We start from the raw sequence: 24,583 nt of genomic DNA, 5'->3' as shown, positions 1-24,583 counted from the left end.
ACGATCAGATAATGTTATGACCCATTTTCACATTATGCATATGAATGACTACACGCTTAGCACTCATTTTGCTCGTCTCACTGAGAAGAAACACGCTAAGAGTTAATTATTCTAGATAATAGAACTTGATGCTCTGGAGTGATTAGCATTTTGGCATATTATGGTTAGCGAGACTAAATTGTGATATTTCATCAGGATCACTTATGTCTTTCTACTTAACATGAACAATAACAGGATTGCAGACTATACACTACATTTTCGATGTATAATGTAATAGTAATGGGAGAAAACAATTCAATTCAAATCTAAACCCCATACAGAACAGGCCAATTACACAATTTTCAGGGTAGTAATTTAAATTATAACCCTAAAAGACAGTTTTATAAATTATAACAGTAATTCAGAACCCAATATCCAAATTGAACATAATCCATCTCATTGAAAAAACTTGGACGTCAAACATAAATAATACAACTGAAATCAAATGGCAGCGTTTTTTTAATTTAATAATTCAAAGTTCCAACTGTGAGTATAGTCTTTGAAGGAACCGCAAATCCATGCAATGCTTTGACGCTTATGGTTCATTGTGAAAATTATACCTCCTAAGGGACAGTTTGTATTATTTGACCCGTATTGTGTAGTCTGGGGTCTCCAACGTGGTGCCCGTGGGCACGAGGGTTTCCCCCAAGGGCTGCTGAGGTTTTGATGGACCTGTTCTGAAAATAGCTAACTAGTGCTGGATTATTGTTATTTTCTGGTAGTATATATTATAGTAGTTTACTGAGTCTATTTAAACCTACTCCCAATAACTAACTAGGTAATAACATAGTGACAACATGATAAGTTGTTTTAGAAATACATATCAAACTAGGTGACCTTAGGAGCTAATGAGTAACAAAAAGTAGCCCTCAGCTTGAAAAAGGTTGGAGACTCTTGGTGTAGTGCAACCATTTTGCTTTTAATTTTTGTGTGTGTGTGCCTTTTCAAAGTTTTGGGGAACTTACAACAGCAAGATGGAGGACAATTATGTCAGCTCCCTTTAGGTAAGGCTTATGTTGTGCCAAATAAGTACATATTTTTTAACATGAGAATTTAAAGAAATGTATACGTTTATAGAAAAATTAATGTACTGTATTTTTGCTTCTTACAGTATTTGAAGTAGGTTTTTTTTATGAATTACGATTTTACCACTAGGAGGCGATGTATAATACACTTTCCCCTTAAGTTACTTTTGATTATAAGATACAAATCAGTTCAGTCATGTTTGCATTCTGGCTTCAACTTTCAATTTCGACACGAAAAAAACATTTCAGAAAAACTTTACAACTCCAAAATATATTATATATTTTTCCTGGACGTGTGACTATTTCCTCCAATAAATCTTCAGGTACATCGTCTTGACTTGTTGATGTGCCATGGTCTCATCAACAAGTCTGACTTCGACATTGACTGACAGTGGCACATTGCGAGAACACAACACCCCTGAGGGTGTTGACATCGAAATTCTTTTAACACATTTGTTTTACCGATTGCCTCTATAAAACTGGACAGGTACACTAAGATCATTTCATTCGGTGCCATTGACGGCTATAAACGTCAAAGCTGTATTTATTGTCATTGCTCTGCCCCTAAAGTAATGAACAAGAGAACTATTCCTAGCATTTATAATTTCTTGTGTGTCCCTTTTTCAGAGTTCATACAACTTTTTCATCGTCAATTTCTCCATTTTAAAAAGAAGTCGTGTATTTTGCAGATCCATAAATATAACTAATTACATATGTGAATTTTAATCTCTCTTGTCCATTTATCAAATCATATTATTTTTAGATCTTGAGTAATTTCACGAATATATTTGTGGATCCGAACACGTGTCTAAATTTTTTTTAGGATAAACCTCTATTCGTAAATGTGGTGGGTAAAAGGACAGTTATATGTGGCTTAAAATTTCAGTTGCAGGAAGCTCTTTCCATTACAATTCAACTGGGAAAAAGCTACCTTATTTTTATGCATGGCCCATAATAAATGTCAATCATTGATACAAAACCATTGCACATATCGTAGTGCCCAGTTTAGGTGTAGCATGCACTTGTCCTCATGGGCGCAAACCATAGGGGGCGATGATGCTTCATTAGACAATGCCATACAAACTAATGCCAACTGTCGTTAATCACAAGGGATGAAGAAATGCAAATGGCAAAGCGAAGCTACCAGAAAGCAGTGTCATTTTTAAACACACTTGTTGAAAAACATGGCAACAATTTCAAGCATTTACAAGTACTTCACCCAATATTCAAGAAATATCTGATCTTATCAAACACAACATAAAATTTAAGCTCTTTTAAGGCTTTCAAGCACCCTGTTTATTGTCCCTGCACTGGCCTAAAAGTTAGGAAAAAGGGAATGATTCTAAGCGTTTAAAATTTCGTAACTGTCCCTGTTTCAAGTAGCCTGGCCAGTCTTTTTCTACAAACGTGTCATCTTATATGTGACACCTAATTCAAGACGATGTGCCAGGAGGAGGAAAAAAACCTATTTTTCATTCCCACGGGCTGAGCACCCAGCAAAGCTCGTCTCCCTGATGACAGTCAGGGTGACATGCTATCTGTTTTTGTCCTCGCATAAGACAGTGGAGCTGTCATCGCCACCTGCAGTGCCATGCCCTGCTGTCCTTCAGGCCAAGCTCCGTTTGCGCCTTTTTGATTCTATTGCGATACCTCAACACACGAAGCTGACACAGTGCTCAGTCAATTAATGCCCCGATGCTGAATATTCTGGAACTTTGCCCGTAGACAAGTATGTGTTATGGTTTGTAAACACATGGGCCAGCATGAAAAAAATAAAAGTATGCCGACAACGGAAACTGACTTCTTACAGATACTTCTAAAGATAACTTATACACATCAGGCCAATATTTAGTGCACATTACATGTGTCTTAAAAGGACAGTGTGTATTATACAGCGCTTCCTAGTGGTTAAAAAACTATTGGTTTTAAATACAAAATGGTTTATTATATAAATGTGCATGTTTTATACACTCATATGTCAAGAGATTTGCATTTATTATCCATCTTACAAGCCTCATCTAGAGAAACTGAAATAATTGTATGCCATCTCGCTGTTACGGGTACCCTCAAACCTCTTTGAGCTTGTTTTCGGTTGCACTACACCGTGCAGTGATATCTAGTAGTCAAATAATACACATTGTCCCCTTTAAATAAGTCATTAAAATATATTATTGAAAGAAAATCACTTTGTAAAGCGGTTTCTGTATACTTTTAAAATTGTGTTTTTTTTTTCTCCTTTTCTTCATTTTAAATTATGTCACTGCCCGGGTAACTTTTGCGCACCCAAAAACGTACAAAAGAAAACCTTTTGCTGTTCTTGCCTATGTGTAAGTTGCCCAAGTTGCCTGTCTGCTATTGGCCTGTCATGTTTATTTGTATAGCCCTTAATCACAAAAAGCCTTAAAGGGCTGCACAGACCAAAGATTATTGCAATCTACTGAGTATTATTATAATAATAATAATAATAATAATAATTTCCTTGTATTGTCATTCTGTGTAACAATGTACACAGAACGAAATGTCGATTGCACCTGACCCGTTGTAGCGAGCCGATGCAGCCGCAGCCAACAGAGGGCGCCGCCGACCACTTTTTAAGTCTTAGGAATGACTCTTACACCATCCTCTGATCTAAAACCTACATGAAGGTAAGGAAAAACTCAAAAACCTCAATATGAGAAAATGAAGAAACCTTGAAAAGGGACCGCACATGAGGTAATCCCATTTCCAGGCTGCAACCGATGTTGCAATAGCAAATTATACAGATATTGTCAACATTAAAGATAGGTCATTAATAGCTATAAAATATAAGTGTGTTTCAAGCCTAGATTGGTTTATGTCATGGCATCACAAAGATGCTGATATACCATTGGCTAAGTGTCCACCTACAATGCCCACTTTTCCTCGCTTTGTTTAGTACAGAATATCAAGTAACAAACTTTAGTTTTTTCAGGTAATGGTCCTAAGAATTGCAGATACATAATAACCATAGAAAGGAAGCTTCCAATTGTTAACAATTACAACGAAAGCACACCCATCAATACCCTTCCCAGGGACTATTAATGATTGGGACGATTATTAAGAATAAGGAGATGAATAATGCAACAAAGTCTTCTAAGGGCATGACAATCTTTCCAAGGGGAAGTTTTGGGTTTGGAACGCATTAGCCATTTACCATAGGTTTGCATCCCCCGCCATATGATAATTTCACTTTACGATCCCCACCTAAGAACAGGTTAATGTCATATCCTGGGGAGGGCTACTGTAATTTCAAGATAATTTTGTAATTGTTGTAAGTTGACGCATTATGCTATTTAATAGTCTTTTACTACCTTGAGCTAACTCTTGGCTACAAAGTACACATGTTTATTTACATTTGGTTTGGTTTCATTCGGTTTCAGGATGGCACTTAATGTGCATTTGACATGTTACAGTGACAATAACTTCTATTCTATTCTAGTCTAGCATTATTAAAGCACTCAGGTAAACTCTTACTTCCAATTTTCTTCCCCAAAACATGTTACCAAAAGTGAAGTAATTCATTATATTTTTCGATAGTTAAGCTGAGTTTTGTTGCAACTTGGTCACGATCATGATCTTCCAAATATCAATACTGTCAATACATTTTCACTTACAGGTGTATTTGACAACCCAGCAGCCTGACAGAAGTCCAAGGAGGGTGGATTGACAGTGAGTTCCCACCATCGGTTCTTCTGGCACCACCACGTGACTCACTAGGAGAGAACAACATACATAAAAGACCATAACAGTAAACTAGCAAATGGATGTTATAAATGTTGATGCAATACCACAAGCAACAAACGCTGTATTAATTACCTTAAACGGGGTCATATTTTCTTCTGACTTACTGCTTAGATTCTTATTTACAACCTACAACTTCTCGCAAGAAAACTTGCATTGTTTTAGGTTCCAAATTACCTCTCTCAGTCTAAATGATTTACAAGACTGCCTGAAGGCAATCAGAAAATGTGATTAGAGGGCAGTCCAAATTTTAACTCAAGCTTATTGCTTGTACTCCTCACATCAGCAATGCTGATGGTGAAACCAAACCAATTACACCCACAGGGCAAAACCTTTTATTCTCTGCACTTGCTGTTGAATTATAACTTTCTAATCGAAGGGAAAATCCTTTACGGTAATAGGCGAGTTGTTTTTGGGCAACTTGTAAAAAGTCTTTAAAAGGTTTAACACTTTGTTTTGTGTGCCTCACACCATCAATGTGGTCAGGTGATGAAGGTAGCTGTCACACTTAAATTACTCCCAACATGCAAGAAACCATTTGTAAAACTTGCTTGAAATGATATTTTGGTAATCATAATTAATCAAGAACTATAAGATCAAAGGTAAACACACATTTACTATCAATAACAGCTATATGGAAATATTTTTCCTGGCCTGGAAGTGAATAAAGTACATCATACAGGGATCAGAATGGAGATTTTCCTTTTCAGCTGAAATAGCCAGGGTCCAGGGCGGAGCCCGGTGGGGGGCTCAGGGGGGCGAAACCCCCCTGAAGTCAACAGCATTTATCTTATTTGCTATGTGAAAATTGCACTAGAATGAATTAAATCCAACAAAACAGAAACCATGTATTATATATATATATATATATATATATATATAAATTAAAAAAATAATAATATATTGACATTAAAAGCATTCGTAATATTGAACATGATCATGATGATACAAAATAATCTATTTTAATCATGTTTATAACAAATTTTAAATTTTGTTTATCCTGTTCTAAATATTGTATAAACACAAAAGATAAAATCATTTCATAAATAAATAGATTTATAAATACCTCAGATTGGGATTTTCTGTCACACAGGGGAACCAGTGGTTGACTGCTGCTAGTATTTGAAGTGGAAGGATTTGAAACGGCCAATAATGTTGAACCGGTGGCTGCCGATTTTAAATGCGGATCCGAGTGCATAATTTGATCGCCGGCAAGCTATTTTTGCTTTGTGCTTGTTCATTTTAGCATGATCGATCAGTGCCACACAACCTCGCGTACCATAATTGATCAGATCGGCACAGTATAGACACTTTGCTTTCCCTGGAACATCACACTTTGCGATGAACTGGCTCAAAGTTTCTGTAACTTCCTCGATCTTTGCGCCGATTTTAACGTTTACTGTGACAGTCTTCTCCAGCCATGACCACTTAAATTTATTCTTGATTCCTTTATCAATCTCGGAGACAAAAGCCTCGTCTTCTTTTCTTAGTATTTTCATATTTACTTTTTCAAACACTCATTTCACCGTTTGAAAGGACCGGAAGGAGCGCCATGTTTGAGAAAGCCAATGCTCTGAACAAAAGCTCCGCTGATTGGTTATCAGCGAACCTATCGACCAATGGTCTAAATGCTAACTTGGGGTGATGAAACAGTCACGTATCATACCTCACCCCCCCAAAAATATTTTCTCATCGAATATAGACGATTTACGGGAATGACCTTTGGGGTTCAAAAACAGCGGAAATCCGCGGATCCGCGGAAAATTCTGATCCCTGATCATAATAGGGCTGCACAATTTTGATGCAATTTTCTATTTCATAATAAAAGTGCATTTAGGTTCTATTTTTTTCCTGAGTACTTAATCAGGGTTCCCACAGCTTAAGGCAAATTCAATTCAATACTTTTTATTGCCTTTTAAAATCAAATTTAAGACCAAGTTGACAAGAAAAAACCCCACAATTGAAACAAACGAAACAAAAAAAAACACAAATATTTCTTGCACACTATACATTGTGCCGAGTACACAATGCCTGGCACAGCTTTTAGCCATGGCGAATAACGTTTGTCAGACAGTCACTACTAATTAAATGTACTCTTTCCCAAGATCCGTCTGAAGTTTCTGTGAGTATTGTGTATGTTAGACCTAAAACATGTGTCTGTGCTGAAAAGCCCGACTGAAACCACATCGCCGTTTTAATAGTTCCGTAGTTCGGGTAACCCGATGTTGCCACGTAAGTAAATCAGAGAATTATTAAAAAAAGACAGTGAACTTTTTTAGTTCAAACAAATCTAAATTTTAAAGTGTTCACATTTTAAAGACTTTTGAAAATTGGATTCAAGACATTTCAACACTAATCAAGGCCTTATTTTTAGAATAATGAATATAATGCATTTTAAGACTTTTAAAGAATCTCGGTTAATCATATTGAGCAGTGTTTTCCATTGAGTTTTGTGAGACTCAAGAGCAATTAAATAGACACCACCAATAAAACCATTAATGTCAAATTGTGGATTCATTACATAGTTAACATATCAACTGAAACATTTAATATTGCTTATTATGGCTTTTGGCCTATTGTTATACTTATTTATGATTTTCTAATATTTTGAGGATGGGTATTTAAGGTTTCGGCATAATTTGCAATGTTAAAACAAAAAAACTTTCAATATTTCATTTGATTTGTTAATAATCTCAAAATTTATGACGCTTTTGTTCTAATATTTGCTACACAGAATAAGGAACTTCAAAATATAATTTTCTGAAACAGTCTTGTTTATATTTGTATGCGTTTCTACAATATAATGAATTGTTAATGTTTCTATGAGAAATAAGAAAAATAATCATTGAAATTAGCCAAATAGGCCATTCTTTTAAACAAGAAAAATACTGAAATTATCATCCATCTGCTAAATAGTGTCCATTGTTAAAATTGTAGGTTAACATAATGATAAAAGCAAGTAAAAAATACTTAAAGTGAACAAAGTGGGGATATTTTTGTGTAGTATTCACATTTGTTGTGTGCATTTTTTAAATAATGTTCAAACGAGTTTCCAAAGCTATCCAGGAAAAATCACCGCTAAATAAACTACCAAATTGGAGAAATAAATACATCAGATTATAAATGTAATAGCTCGATTACTTTTGTGGTTTTTTTTTGTCAAAAATACAGCCTTCACAATACCGTGACTCAGGTCGTCTATTTTTTCCAGTTCATTTGAATGAACTGTTAAAATCCATACCACTCTAAAGACCCTTGCAATACTATTAATAAAATATAATCCCAGTCCGGAAATCTGTTTTGCAGATTACAGAAAACATGTATTGGTGTATACATAACATTTGTAGGATGGGACAAAAATAAAAATTGTTACAGTCATGCAGAAAAAGACACTACCTGAAAATGTAAAGGTGTCTGTTATCTTTCCGTTCAAAAGCCGATTTAGCTTGGCAACCTCCTGCTGGTTATTTTGCGACAGATTACTCGACACAAACAGGACGATTTCTTCTTGCTTCAGAAAATGGCCCATCTATGCAAACAGTTTTGAATTCTATTATTTTAAAGGATTTTACTGCAAGAAAAAAAAAACACCTGACATACCGCAGAAAGACTGGATGGGCTGCTAAATGACGTGCTGGCATCCGTAGAGGCTTCCTGGAAGACCTCCAGCATTTCCTGACTTGCGGCGTAGTCTGCAGGCAGCTTGCCATGAAGATTACTGAGTAGATGATTTTGAGTATCACATACAAAATAATAGATTAAAGGATTAAGCACGAATGTCTACGAAAAATTGAATAGGGAAAAAAAAACAGTAAATTCCAGATTACAAGCCGCTTCCTTTTTTGCCACACTTTAAAACCTGGGACTATCAAAGATGCTTTACTTTGCGTTCCACGTCATTGGCATTGTCAGGTTGCTAAAGTTTAGTTTAAACCTTGAGGAATGATGACAAACTAATGCAATTTGGTTTTTTACTGTAACCACCAAGGACAAAAATAACAAGCGTGGCAATTGGTCAGGTCTTCAAACAGTGAGAAGGGCATGGAGGAAATACCGTATTTGAGTATAAAGTGCACCGCTGATTTTTGACTAAAAATCTGTATAAAATTTTGTCTGACTTAGCTCAAACCAAACATTTAATGTGACAAACATTGTTGAATACATGCAGCCATAATTCAAATAATTTATTGACAACTATTAACACAATACCAACATACAATTTACTGATTTCTTGTTCTTAAAAGTCCAAGTAATCATCAGATACAGCAAAGAGTTGTTTCCCTCTTTGTGTTTTTTTTTTGTTTGTTCATATCCTACAGGACGATTTTCCTTTTCCTCCATTATTTAATATTTGTCTCTTATACTGTGAAGAAAAATGTGATAATGAGATCAAATCTAATGGGCGTTACACACATATAAATACAGTACTGCTGCCCATGGGAACTACACTGATTATCATTAAAGGGTATCACCTCTTACGCCAGATTCACCCTGGAAAATAACGAAATCCCCCTACCCGCCCTCAAAACATGTTCTCCTCGGATCTATGCAATTCACTTAGGTCACTCTTTTTGAGCTCAAAACAGTGAATTTCTCCTAAAGGTGAGAGATTTTTATGCCAGACAAAAGACATATCTGTCTGGCATTATTCTACACACTGCAGTTGCCCTGGAATTGTCATCTAGAAATATAGGGCTCACATTTTATGTGACTTATGCTTCATTCAAATTTTCTTCTGGCGCAGTAGTAAATATGTGCCTTACTTTATAATCGCCATCTTGAATGATCACGTGATCTGCAAACGCGTGGCGTAAACGGAACGGAGAACAACCAAAAACGATGCAGCTAAGGACGGAGCTCTCCTTAAATTTAAGCACGCGGCTTTTAATCAGGTGTTGTCTCAAATCCGGAATTAGGGCTGTCGCTAACATGACATATTCGTCTATTTCATGCCTTGCTGTCCCATTTCATCTGGAGGGACGAAAGCATGACCAACTTGGGTGCCGAGACGCCTAACTTGTTTGGGTGTTTGGGCAATTGGGTTGGCCATGGTCCACAAATTTTTGTGTGTTTTTTTTCCCGCTATTTATCTCCCTTTTATTTTCTTTGTTATTGTATATGTGTGTCTTGCTGTCGGTCACCCCTCTTGAGGGATATGACCAAGGTAGATAGATAGTCTATTTCATATTCACAAACAACTTTCACATTTGGTACGGGGCTGAAGACTTTTTCATAGATGCAAACATCACAAGGTTAACAGCATTTTTGCACACCTTGATGCCATGAATATAACTTTGTATATAATAAATGAGAACCTTTTTTACTGTCTATTAGAATAGGTTTGCATAATAAGCAAAAAATGATACGGCTATACCATCAGGAATAGCGTGTAAAGGGTCACACTCCTGTTGTTTCAGCTGCCCTATTTGACACATGGATACCGTAACTACGATGGGCATAATATCGCGTTCCCTGTCAGATCTATTAATTTGTCAAGCTAGTCTGCAAAGAAAGAAAGGCAATTCAGCTTGTCAATTGGTTGTATTAAAAGAAACAGAATTTTAAGTTACTTATAATTTTCCTGTATTATTTTTTTACTTGACTTACTCGACGATTAAATGGCTATTCTTTATTGAGATGTACAGTTTATTTAATATTAAGCTTATATTATTATAGTAACATGTAATGCAGTAGGGAAAAAATTATTCATCTATCTAAATTATGTGACAATCGTCTCCTGAAATTCCTAATTGTGACAGCCCTATTTGGAATTTACGGTAAATAGCCTACTGGTCCATTAAAATAATCACTTGCCGTCTTTCTTTGCTTTTAGAAATTTTTGGAAACACACGTGTTAACCTACACACTCTGACTGTGCAGCAGCTGCTCGCCAAAACTGGAGTAGAAAAACGGAGGCAGTCAAGAACAATCTTTCTCAAGCTGGCGCTCCGAAATACAAGCAAGAGGATGCAATAAGTGCTTCTGTAGCAGCACTTGTCCAACTCAGAAGGAGAAAATGATAGCAGATGCACCAGAGACATCACAAAAAAAACGGAAAACGCCGTGAAGGAAACACTTAAGACAAAGAGCAACTCTAAACGGAAAAGATTTCAGGCGGCAAAGCTGAAAACATTCAAAGCGGGGGTCTTTTCTATTCGTCGGGTTTTCTCATGAATACCGACCAAGCGCACAGCCCATTTGCTCCTTTAACTGGACCGCAAAAAAGCACAGTCAATGTCCGCAGCAACATATTTACAAAAGCAAAGCTGCATGCCAAAGCCTCCATTAGAGATTGCATTGGCAGATGTCTTCAAATGCCTCTTTGGACTGCATGCGTGTGCTAGAGGAGGCGTTGGAAAAGGCATGGATTGAATTCATCTTGCACGAACATGGATTCATTTGTTCCATTTCAGGTTACGACAAAGAAGCCGCACGCTACAGTACGGAAAATGTACGAGGCTCATCAAAGCGATGAGACGGATAAAAAGCCAGGGAGACGACAGCAGATGACGAGTGCGCATTGATTGTACACAGGGCTGCAGGAAGGAACACAGTGATGGTAATGCATCTTAGTAATGAGCCACCCTTCAGATCATCATGCTTAACTAGAACAGTCATATTCCAAAGTTACTTCAAAAAGATCCTGATCAACATTGTTTACTTGGAAAAAAAAACACTCCATTGAGTCTTATAATAGAGGAAAAAGACAGTTGACTGTACCCCTTGATTTCAATCTATACCGTAATTATTAGTGTCTAAAGAAACATTCACAAAGTTTGGGTGCGCGCCATACACAAGGTTTTACGGTAGTATATTACTATGTTGTGCAATGATTGATCGGTCAAAACACTGATCACGATCACGAAACAATAGATGCAACAGGAACAAACCCAGGTCGAAGCAGTGAGAGCACAGAATCCTAACCACTAAATCACCAGTAATATAGTCGACATACGAAAGTGCATTAGATTGTCCCTCATTAGCACACTATTTTTAGTCATAGAACCAGAGACAAATGATGGAGATTTCTCCTGAAGGATATAAATGAATGCAAAAAAAAAAACCGACGAGGGAAACACATCGAGGTATACGATAATGATACGGACTTTGAAAGACATTCAATAAATATTGTAAATTTCATGTTTATTTGGGTCTATTATTAACCTTGTTTTTAAATGATTCCAAACATGGCCGCACGCATTCAACAACATTTGTCATTTAGAATGCTTAGCTTGAGCTATAAAAAAAAAGTGAAAAATTGTAAACACATTTTCAATAAAAAATTATACATGCGCGTTATACACATATAAACGCAGTATATCATACAGTCGTATGAAAAACTTTGGGAAACAATGATCATTTGCAAGATTTTGCTTTATAAATCATTGATTGTTCGGATCAGCAGTTTTACTTCAATATATCATATAGCAAGCAACCACAGTGATATTTAAAAAGTGATTTAGCTTTAACTCATCCGAGGTTTTTCTTGGCGTTCGACTTCTGGCCTTAACTAGAACAGTGCCTTTGGACTTCGCTTTCCTCACTATGTTTCTTACAGTGGAAACTGACAGTTGAAATCTTCCATCTAGCTTTTTTTTAACTTACCCAATACTGGAATTAAGCAAACTACGCTCCGGGGACCAAATACAGTCAGCTCTTTTAACACAGCCCACCAAATGAAAATTGTAATTATATAATGATATAAAAATAACATTAGGGTAGCTGGCTACATTTATATGTACAAGATATTTTTATCACTCATTCCATTTATCAAGATGTTAATCAAATTTGATGAACTATCCCTATTTCATTTGGAAATTTTCAATGCATATCATCAAATTTATATCATATATATATATATATATATATATATATATATATTAAATTACTTTGTCTTAATTATGAGTGTTTCAAAACCAATTAGATGAAATGGTCCATCTGTAAATACAGTACATTTAAAATTTGGTATAACATGTGTATTTAAATGCAAATAAGAATTTGATAGGCCGACGCCATCTTTTTTCCTCATGTATTGCCAAGATATCAGGTTTGAGACTATATATAGGCATTTCCCAAAAAATTGATCAGTTTTTTTTTTTTGCTTCTTGCCACACCCATCACCCAAATGTTTTACCTATTCTGGCTGGCTAACTACAAAAAAATCATTTGAAAGTTGTTTTGAGACACCTGTCGCAAGTCTTCAGACATGATGCAAAGACAAGAACAACTTGCAACTGGGCACCTGAAGTGAACTGTCTTATGATTGACCAGTGAGCTTATCAAACAAATTTTGTGTTACAATAATTGGTGCTAAAGGTATTCAAATCAATAAAACAAGGGTCCCCAAATGTATTCACTTGCCTATTTTTGTTTAAAAGAGGGGTGCTAAGTTTAATGTGTCCCTAATAAGTTAAAATTTACATATTTTCTTTTATTAAGTACACGATAACAGTGCCCAACAGAGTTCAAAGATCATCAATATATTGTTTGGGGGTTTTGGCCACAAAGCACATTACAGAAGAGGAAAGGAGGCGGGGAGGGATTTCTACAGCATTGTGGTGTTTTTTTCTACAATGAAAATGATGAAAGTAAGAAAAGGACGGTTTCAAATACAGTCTAAATGCCCACCGATACCCCAAAAAAAGATGAAAATGGAGGAGTTTACTTGAGCGGCGCCAAATAATTTCACCAAAAGAAGCTGCAATGATGATTTCAGCCAGAAGATGGCGGCAGCTAGGAAAATATTTTGAAGTTACCACCATTAAGTAATTATTGGACACTTTTTGAAAATCCTTCAAACTTTATTTCACTTCTCTGTTCAAAGGATTCTATGTTGAAATTAGAAGGAGCTTCACTGACCTTTGTTTAACAAGTAAAATAACTCAATTTATGTGGCATTTACAGGGAATTTAGGCCTTAGTGCCCGGGTGAAACAAGCGGGGGCTCAGCCCTTATGTGTTTGGTCTTTTTACTGAACCAGCCACATGCAGTAAAACCCTTTGTTTCTAAAGAAAGAAATCACCTTATTCGTCTCCTGAAAATTGCCTGCCAGTGACTCATACTTGCAATATAATAGGACCTTTATTTCTACCTATAGTGGCAAAAGAAAAAAACTGCCCTTATAAAAAAAGAGAGAACTTACAGCACACTTTGTGAGGCTCCAGACCGGAGTAGCAATTTGACAACCGCTATGTGCTCATTTCGCACGGCATCATGAAGTGGGGAGTCATTTTCATAGCCGGGAGTGTTTAAGAGGGCTCCCCTCGATAACAGCGTCTCCACCACGGCCAGATGGCCGAGGTTGCATGCCTCATGCTGAAATTAAAAAAAACAGACGGAAAAGTGTGATTCTTGACTAAGCAAACGCCTTGTGTGAAAACAATACGGAATGTGTATGATTAATTAGAATTTATGCAGACTCTTTGTGATTAAGGGCTATACAAATAAACATGACTTGACCTGACGTGAAAAAATACCTAAAAATGGTACGAATATAACGAAACTTTATGGATTTTGTTTTTTAAAATATATAAGAAATAAAACAGTAATATTTATTGTTAAAATAAAAATAAAAATGTGTTACCGTGTTTAGAATTATTTTGCTGATAAAAATAAATAAATTTAAATAATGACCAAAACCATGTGATCATTTTACAGTGTGTATTATTTAGTGCTTCCTTGTAGTATATGGTCAAGAACACACTTAAAGAAATACAACATCATTGTCTGCAGCCTGGCTGCTAGAGGTACCAAAAAAAAATAAAAATAAAAAAAAAAACTCGCAAAAAGCTGGGCTAAAACATTAGAAGAACAAACGCTGAATTTGGGTCACTTTGAGTCTCAAAAGTTTGTATTCTCCCTTGCGTTTTTTAGCACTCGTATTGGGTTGCACTACACAATACATCACTACGGCAACATCTAGTGGTCAAATAATACACACTCCCTTTAAGAGGTGTATTTTTTTCTTATACTACCCCTACCTGAAATTATAACAAAGATATTACTTGCATAATTTTTGGTAAAACAAAAATAACTGATCTACCAGCAAAATCAGGAAAACTAGTTGCGTAAAAAGTCTAGCTAAGTTACATTTTTAAACACTTTACTCCATAATATGATGAAAATAGCGGCGGCTGTATGTCTTAATTTATGCAGGTTAATGGACTTGCCAGAGGTGTCCATCCCGCATTATCCTTCAGGTTAGGGTCAGCTCCCTGGTCCAGTAGTTCTTTGACACCCTCAACATCCCCCTGAGAAATGACACATAATACAACCAGATTGAGAACAAATAAAAAACCAATATGTTAAAAAGCTAATATAAAGGAAATGCAATGGAACCAACGTCAGGACTAACCTGTGACAAAGGAACTTGTTCCTGGAATGCATAACATTTCAGTAATGGGTACTGTAATGAGTTTATAAAGTTGTGTAACTTTACTGTCGTTACTTCTTGGTGCGTTTCAACATTATTCTGCGATTTTATATATAGATTAGAAGATGGAGCCTAAATAATCTTAGCCTGAGCCAACCAGAGTAGCGGGTATATAAACCCGAAGCAGTCCAAACCTGACAAATTAACCTGATTTGATAAGCAAGCCCGAAATTGGGCCCAAGATCTTACCTCTAAAACAGATAATCAGAAAAGTGGATTATACAGAAACAACAAACTTAACAGGAAATCAATAGCGCAAACGTGAGGACACGAGATTTACGGTACTAGTGTGCTGTGGTCTTTTGATTTGTAAAATTGTTTTTGCAATACACCATGCCTGGAGAAACAAATCAAACGCCTTAGAGTGGTTTGAAGCCCAGAGACAAAATGAATATGTAGTGTCTCAGCTAAGTGTTTGTTTGCAAGCTCTCAAGATTGCACAAGCCAAGAAATAAGAAGGAATTCACTGCTTCCAGAGGTTGGTGTAGACATTTTCCTCCATTTATTTTATTATGTGGTTATTTTAAAACAGTTTTAGGTTGTTGGCTTCTCTAGGAGTATATACGGTAATTTGCAATTAGTTACTTTCAGACCAACGCGCTACTTTTGGTGTCTGGGGGGAAATAACTTTTTTTTGTTTTGTTTTAGTAATGCGCTCAATACTGGTAACTGATACAATTAAATGACATCCAATTAAACACACAAACAATTAAACACACATAAAATAAAAAAAGAAAACAACCTTTATAGCAGCTATATGCAGCGGGCTTTCTCCTTTGTGGTTCTTCTTGCCAACACTCGGACTTCCTGTGTTTGAGCAACCTGCAGAAACACGAGATTTTCTACCCGGCGTAATCTGAACAGGCGAAATCCCTCCTCCATCTTCCTTAGACGTCCTCCTACCCCTCAGGGTAGGCAAAGATGGAGAATAAGGGGTAGAGGAAGAATTGGTGGCAGCGGGAGAATTGGTGGTAGTGGGAGACACGTGCCCCAACGACTTCCGACAGCTTCCCGGTGAAGCCGTCGGCCTTTTAGGGGTTGTCTCCGTGCTGGGGACAGCTCCCGTCGAACTCTGCTGTTTTGGAGATCGCTGCGGAGAAAGTGCGGCTTTTTTTTCCGGCATTTTTCTAGGATTGGTATCAAAAGGGGGTAGTGTGGCTTGAATACTGTCTGAACCGTTTGGACAAAGTGGAGTTGGGCTCGTGCGTTGATTGCTGGTGCCAGGCACAGCTCTGGGTTCTATATAGGCTGTCACGACATCGGGGCTGGCAAAGGTAACCGTTTTATTAGACTTTTTGTTTTTTACGTCGGATTCTGATTCAGGAGGTTGATCGTCAATAAGGTTCCATTGCTTGTTTATGGCATCCAGCTTCCTTTTATCCATCAGTTGAATCGGTCTCCCAAAAGGTTCACACGTTTTCTTTTTTTTGTTGCCAAAGTTTTTTTCATTTGGCTTCCTCTTTCTTTTCTGCCGCCTATTGCTGGACGTTGGAGAGTTGGAACCAGAGTCTTGAGAGGAAGAAGTGAAGTTGAAAACTGTAAGGTCACGGAGTTTAGCCGCTAGAGCAGAGGGCTGAGGTTTTGCCGATTTTCGGAAAGACTCAATTTCTGGTAAGACTTTTGGAGCTTTTTCCACCACGCAACGCATTTTACGGCTCCGAGGGCTGAGCCAGATCTTGAAGTTCTTCTTGTGTTTTAAGGCAGCCCCCTCGTTTGGAGGCGAGATTACACTGGCGGAGTCTGTGCAATGACAAATTAACAAAAAATTTACTTATTATATTATTATATATTATTTATTATACTAATTTACTTTAAAAAAAAAAAATATATATATATATCATTCCACTTTGTTTTCATTTTGATACCACATTAAAAGTCCTAACCAAGTTGTATATTTCATGGCTGGAAATCAGCAAAATGTTTAACTATTTCAGTAACTGTTGAAATTAACAGTTAAAATTAAAGCTCAAACTCAAATTAACTTAAAAATCTGTAATGCTTTAACTTGCCAATGTCAAGTCTCTGAACAAAATCCATGGTGAAGCTGCTAAGTAAACTTAAATTTAAACAATACATTGAACTTCAGAATACTTTAAATCCCACAAACTCACCATAAGCTTTAAGGGCAGACAAGTCGGACACATAAACACAGCAAGAGCTGATCAGCTAACCAAATCAATTCTAATTAATTAATTTTACTTAGAACAGTAAGAAGGTACTAATTAGTTTGTTGTGGAGTTTAAGAGAATTAGTCAAAAGCACAGGGTAGATGTTGTTGCACCAGTTATTAATATTAACCATCCATCAAAACTTATTTGCAATCAGTTACATTAGACCCTCCTCATAGGACATGAATCAGTTTTAAAGTGGGGATCGTAAAGTGAAATTGCCATAAAACAGGGAATATAAACAGATGTTAATGTGTTTCGAACCACCGGTAACCTGGATGAAAACATTAAAATAACAAAATAGCATATAGAAAATGTGCAATATACGTGTATAGAATTAAATAATGACATGAATAACATATAATGCAAAAAATAAAGGTAGAGCGCTCGTCTTGGGATCAAGGGATCCCAGTTCGAATCCCGGCTCGTCCGTGTTACATGTCGAAGTGTCCTTGGGTAAGACACTGAACCCTAATACCCCCAATAAGCAGGTTAGCGCCTTACATGGCTGCAAGGCCGCTATTGGGAAATGTGGAGCACATTGTAAAGCGCTTTGGGAAGTCATTGACTTGAAAAGCGCTATATAAATGCAGATCATTTCATTTCATATGCATGTCCCCAGGTGTTGTTCCAGTGTCTTTCAAGTCCGCGGTCAGAAAACTATACTTACACGACCCAACCATGACCCGGAAAGCCTAAGTCATTACAGAGCTGTGTCAACCTACCGTTTCTTTTTTAAGTACTTAAAAAGGTGGGGCACAGCAGCTGAATGATTTTATGACCGAGAATAATCTTTTTGAATTTATGCAGTCAGTATTCCGGGCTAATCACTATACTGATATGGTCCTGGTTACGGTAACCAAGGATCTTTCTCCTGGCAATGGACTCTGGCACTTCATCCCTGTTGCTGCTGCTGCTGCTCCTGGACCTCAGTGCTGCCTTAGACACTGTGGACCATAATATCTTACTTGGCTTGAAAAATTGGTCTCTCTAGAACTGTCCTCTCCTGGTTCTGGTCTTATCTCTTGGATAGGACGCATTGTGTTAGATATGGTGAAATGACCGTTAAGCTTTTTAGTGTTACCTATAGCATTCCCCAGGGCTCTGTACTTGGTCCCCGTCTTTTCAGCATTTATATGCTTCAGTTAGGTGATAGTATTTGCAAGTATAATATCAGTTTCCATTGCTATGCAGATGACACTCAAGTGTATCTTCCAATGAAGGAATCTGCCCCACTAAATTGTGGAAATTTGGAGACCTGCCTCACGAAGATAAAAATATGTCACTAAACTTCTTGTGCCTCAACCGTGAAAAGACCGAAATGTTAATTATTTGTCCATCTAAACGCCGTGACTTGTTCTCAAACACTGCTCTGAACTTTGACAGATGTAATATCACCCAGAGTGACTCAGTCAAAAATCCAAGTGTAACATTTGACCCTAAACTGTGCTTCCAGTTAAGAATATTACTTGAGAAGCTTTATTCCATCCCCGCAACATTGCTCAAAAGTTCCCCTAGTCTAATGCGGAGATTAAAATTCATGCGTTTGTTACCTCCAGTCTCCATTACTGTATCATACTACTCTCCGGTCTCTACAAGTCTCGCATCAAGAGCCTTCAGCTAATACAAAATGCTACAGCAATGCTTTTAACTAAAACAAGAGAGTTTTGATCACATTACCCTGATTTTAGCTAACCCGCATTGGCTAAATGTGTATCCTACGGGATATTGTATAAAATCAATTCAAATCACATTTTTTTCGAACTGACGTGAAATTGAGGATTTATTTTCCGACTACAGTATATTGCACAGGCCTATCCACAACTTTTCTGAGTGAAAAAACAAAACAAAAACAAATACTGACTAGTTTATATGCTTGCCACGCAGCCCGAGTGCAAATGCAACCATTACTGATTACATTTTTAATTACAATCATTAGTGTGAAGCCACTGGAAAGTCAGGAAACTACCCCCACACGCAGCCTCATAATGTACATTTTGGGATACAGTGACTAAGAACAAAAACCAAAAGAAGATTTATTTTGGGGAATTGGTCCCACAGCGGAGTATTGCTTACCTGGTAGTCCATCAGGGTTTAAAACTGACTCCAAGTCACAGAAGAGCGGTATAATACTGCTGAGTTGCCTGTTGATTTTGATGTCTTTCACCCAGGCAGGGCTGTGACAAACTACACAGCCATCACCTGCCTGTGCACCTGCACAAGATCTAAAAATAGATTTTTTTAAGGAAACAGTTTCTGCATAAGACATGCTTAATAAATACAAAAACGCGAGCTTGTAAAGGCATGCTTTGTAAAGACGCTACATCCAAACATGCATACAGTGATGATTAGAATACAAACTCCCGATTCAAAAGACAACACCTGCATTTTTGTGTGCATGAGAAAATTGTGTCACTGTTCGTTACCTCCCTAACGCTCACATCTCGGGGTAATTTTACATAAATGTGCAATTGCTTCCACTACAGCATATGTACCTGGGATCCTTCAATTTAACAAAGTTAGCATTCCATTAAATCAACATGCAAATGTGAATACACACAGAGCACATTGAAGTCATTGCGATACTTTGTGCATTTCAAAAACTACTCTGGGACTTTCGGGCAGGGTAATTTCATGAGATTTCAAAAACATTGTTTGAGCATTCAATAACTCATCAAGAACCATATTTAATTGAGTATATCGGGCTTTTTTTTACAGAAAAAAAAAAACCTAAAAATGTGTGTTTTTAGAAATAACTTACGTTTCATAAAGTAGTAGCATGCAACCCAAGGCCTGGAAATAGCTGACCAGTGGTGGGTCGTTGTGATTTTTTTGTAAATTTGGTTTCTGATTTGTATGAGAAAACTATCAAGATTAGTGTATTTTTATATATGATCCATTTATTCCAAAGTATTCAAAACTAGCCTAATATGTATTAATTAATGAATGCCCTTATAAAAGGCAGATCTATTAGTGGTTTACTAAGCTTATGTTAATGCCACTTAAATACAACTTAGTAATAACATAGTAAAAAACAGTAATAACATGTTAAGGTGTTATTCTAGAAATTGAATAAGGAGGGTATTTTTTTACTTTGCCTGTTTGTACGTGGAGGGAGGGCCATCACGGGGAAAAAACAGATATGAAAAAAAACCTGAAGTATACAGCAACTGTAAAATTTCCACTTCACCCTGAGAGAGCTGAAGTGAACATTTGCCAAATCAAGGAGTCGAAACCAATTCTAGCAGGAACTGATTTGAAGAGCCAGTTTTTAGGGTACAAAATTAAACAAGGCTGTTATAACTGAGAACCCAAATATTTAAAACAAAATAAATGAATAAATGTATCTATCTATCCACCTTGGTTATATCCCTCAAGAGGGGTGACCGACAGCAAGACAAACACATACAATAACAAAGAAAATAAAGAGGAAAAAAAGCAAAAAACACACAAGAATTTTTGGACCATGGCCAACCCAATTGCCCAAACACCCAAACAAGTTAGGCACCTCGGCACCTAAGTTGGTCATGCTTTCGTACCTCCGGATAAAACGGGACACCAGAAAGTGGCCATGTCACTCGGGTGAGGGTGACACAACACACTCTTTTGTTCAACAGCAGGGCCCGACAGCTTTTACTGGTTTACCCCTGCCGCATCATACGGGTGCCCAGCCCATCCTTAAGAACGCGTCCACAATCCCACTATCCTTTCACAACACCTCAAAGGGAATTCATTATTATTGAATGAATGAAGAAATTATGACTTACGAATTATGACTGGAATAATAAAAAGAATATGAGTCAAGTCATGCGATCATGACTAAAAGCAGTAACGCATTCAAATATTCCAACTACAGTGGAACCTCGGTTTTCGAACGCCTCTCAGTTCAAACAAATCGGAGTTCGACCAAACATTTTGAGAAATTCTTGCTTCGCTGTTCGGTCAAAAAAACGGAGTTCGAACGCCGGTAATGGAGGAGTGCGTACGCTAGGGTGCGATACTGAGCGGCGTACGGGTGTAGATCGTGTAGATTGCCCCCACCCCTCGTGACCAACTGTTATCACGTGCGCACTTGCCTCTTTTTGCTTTCGTTTTTAATATCGGTGAACGAAGTGTTTTAGCCCCTAACTATGCCTCCGAAGAAAGTCGGTGCAAGCAGGACATGTGAAAAAAGAAGTTGTTCGTACAATTATTGCCTTTAAGAAAGACATAGCTAAATAGCTAAATATGAAAGAGGTGTGCGAGTTTCCGATATTGCTAGGGAATACAGCATGGCTAAATCTACGATCAGTACGATACTAAAGAATAAGGTGGCTGTGAAATCGAGTGATGTGGCTAAGGGAGATAGTGCTATGAGCAAGCAACGGCCGCACGTTTTGGAAGAGGTTGAAAAACTTTTGATGATTTTCATAAATGAAAAACAGTCGAACTCCACCACCCCGATAAAGCTTCAGCCACCAGGGTCATAAATGACTATAATGACACTGTCATGAGTCACTTTATAAAAGTGCTAAAAAGAAGGCAGAAGCAAGTGTCATTAGATTGGTATTTTAAGAGAAAAGAGAACAATAATTTTCCTTCCTCCTCCATCCCTCTCCCCACCGTCTAACTGCGCCTTCTGCTGACCACCACAAAGGTAAGAAATCCTATTCATAATTCTTTTCTTCATCCTTTTTTAAATTTTTACACGTTCATGTTACCGTAATCTTTCGTACGGAAGATTATGATAACGCGAACGTACGATTAGCCTGGGTTAGCTTTATGATTACGTTGAACATTCAGGATGTTGGAACTGAGCCCAAAATTCAGGGTGTTGGAACGGAGCCCCCTTTCCAATGAAGCACTAGCCACTTGTTGTAGAGACCCGGGTGCTAAATGACTTGTAAACGACCTGATTATTTTATTTTTACACGTTCATGTTAGCGTAATCTTTCTTACGGAAGATTACGATAACGCAAACGTACGATTAGCCTGGGTTAGCTTTATGTTTACAATAAACATTCAGGGTGTTGGAACGGATTAAAAGGATTTACATTATTTTTAATAGGAAAATTGAATTTGGTTCTCGAACAGGGTTCTGGAATAGATTATGGTGGAGAACCGATGTTCCACTGTAACTGCATAAGAAACTGGTAGCCTTTGCACGAATCACTAAAAAATACAATAATATACGTTTTTGAAGATATAGAGAGCATTCTCCATTTGGGCCCCGGTGCTGTGGAATGCTCTTCCTCCTGAGATTCGATCTGCAATCTCAGTGGAAATGTTTTAATTTAAGCTTAAAACACCCTTTTATTCTATAGCATATGAATCACCTATATTATATGTTTACAATATCTGTGTATTATTTGCCCTCATGTAGGTTTTAGATCAGGGGATGGTGCAATAATAGTCTGTGGTTTGCAATAATCCGTGGTGCAGACCCTTGAGACTCTTTGTGATTAAGGGCTATACAAATAAACATGACTTAACGGACTTAACTTAACATAAGTTATATTGTTAGGGATGTTAGAAACCTTACCTGCACAAAACATGTTCACATGTTCCGAGACAAATGGGATCTTTCAGTAACTGGGAGCTGGATTGGAAGAAAACAACAAGTGAACTCACGTCACACATCTCCATTTCAACACAATGACGTTTTAATGTGAATCAAAGCTTTGCTAGCTCATTGCAGGTTTAGTTAGCAACACGTAGAAACTGATGTATATTTTATACTGAGTTGTCAACGCCGTATGGACAAGCAACGAGTTACCATTTAGAACAAAGTAACAGACGTCGAAAGTTGTGAAGCGCCTCTTTTGTGTTCCTCCAGTCGTTTTTTTGATCCGTATTGAGAGGGTCCATAACTTCCAAATCGAATCAAAATGTTAGAAAAACAAACAAAAAAAGGAGGTATTAACTTCCTGGCTGCGGGTCGCATCTCCCGCCAGTTGAAGTGACGTCACATTTTTGTATTTGGGTGACGTACATCCGGTGCATGGGCAAAATTTATTCCGTTTTTATTTGCGGCTTAATATCAGGGTTGGGTAGGGTTGCTTTAACTGGATTACTTTCAATTACTTTTGGTTTACTCCAATACCAAATATGCTAATAAAAGACAAAAGAAACTAAATACTGTATGAATAAAATGACTAACTTTTGTGCAGGCTTGGGGAGTAACGGAACACATGGAACGGCAAAAATGATGTTGGCAAGCTGTTTGGATTTATTTTCATTTTGTTTCTGTCGCATTTTATGTCAATTTTGCCGGAGATCAAAGCCAGGAGAGAAAGCTTACCACTTGTTGTGAGTCATAAATGTATTCATATTTAGTTTATTTTGTCTTTTATTAGCATATTTGGTATTGGAGTAATCCAAAAGTAATTGAAAGTAATCAAGTTAAAGTAACCCTACCCAAGCCTGCTTAATATACATTGTGGTTAAGTTTGTTTGGAATCTTTTATTTGTTATTAACTCAAAAACTCTTGGTTTTATAACTGAAACACGTAGGGTTGCCATTGTGCATGGGTTTAAATGAGTCATGACTGTGTACTTGGCAGTGGCGGTAGATGTATTTCTCAATTGCACAAAAACTTGTGTAATAAATATAAATACACCATATACATAAAAAATGCTTGAATAATAATTACAAATACACTATACCTAAAAATGGAAAATATCAAAAATGCTGCAATAAAAAAACATGATACCACGTACATCCATCCATCCATTATCTGCACCACTTATCCTCAGTAGGGTCGCGGGGGTGCTGGAGCCCACCTCAGCTATCTTCGGGCAGAGGGCAGGGGACAACCTGAACTGGTTGCCAGCCAATCGCAGGGCACATAGAGACAGACAACTCACTCGCTCATTCACACCTAGGGACAATTTAAACCGACCAATTACCCTGCAATGCATGTTTTTGTAATGTGGGAGGAAACCAGAGGAAACCCACGCAAGCACGGGGAGAACATGCAAACTTCACACAGGAGGTTCTATCTCATGACCTCAGAACTGTGCCACACAGGCGCTAACCACTGCTCCGCCGTGCTTCCACCATCTACATAATAATGGCAAATATTTATAAAAAAAACTATGAAGAAAATAATAATATAAAATGATAAAGAAGACTCATGTATAACATACTGTATAACATTTTCGTTTTCTTCGTCTCAACT

The 24,583-nt window shown here is 37.3% G+C and overlaps 1 protein-coding gene across 1 annotated transcript in view; it reads right to left on the bottom strand.

Annotated features, from left to right (window-relative positions):
• Nucleotides 1-23,366, bottom strand: part of bard1 (BRCA1 associated RING domain 1) — a 29,983-nt gene extending 6,617 nt beyond the window's left edge. The window contains exons 1-9 of the mRNA XM_088353224.1: nt 23,179-23,366; nt 22,945-23,001; nt 19,500-19,648; nt 15,998-16,995; nt 14,993-15,073; nt 13,966-14,138; nt 8,424-8,541; nt 8,220-8,352; nt 4,697-4,795 (exon numbers count right to left, since the gene is read on the bottom strand). Coding sequence (XP_088209350.1) covers nt 4,697-4,795; nt 8,220-8,352; nt 8,424-8,541; nt 13,966-14,138; nt 14,993-15,073; nt 15,998-16,995; nt 19,500-19,648; nt 22,945-23,001; nt 23,179-23,270 — 1,900 coding nt within the window. The 5' untranslated portion in view covers nt 23,271-23,366. The remainder of the gene's footprint in view (nt 1-4,696; nt 4,796-8,219; nt 8,353-8,423; nt 8,542-13,965; nt 14,139-14,992; nt 15,074-15,997; nt 16,996-19,499; nt 19,649-22,944; nt 23,002-23,178) is intronic.
• Nucleotides 23,367-24,583: the final 1,217 nt, after the last annotated feature.

Source organism: Urocampus carinirostris, chromosome 14 (genome assembly GCF_059441175.1).
Source record: "Urocampus carinirostris isolate Australia breed hairy pipefish chromosome 14, RoL_Ucar_1.0, whole genome shotgun sequence".
Lineage (NCBI taxonomy): Eukaryota > Metazoa > Chordata > Actinopteri > Syngnathiformes > Syngnathidae > Urocampus > Urocampus carinirostris.
The sequence above is the reverse complement of the archived record's forward strand: the minus strand, read 5'-3'. Positions and strand labels throughout refer to the sequence as shown.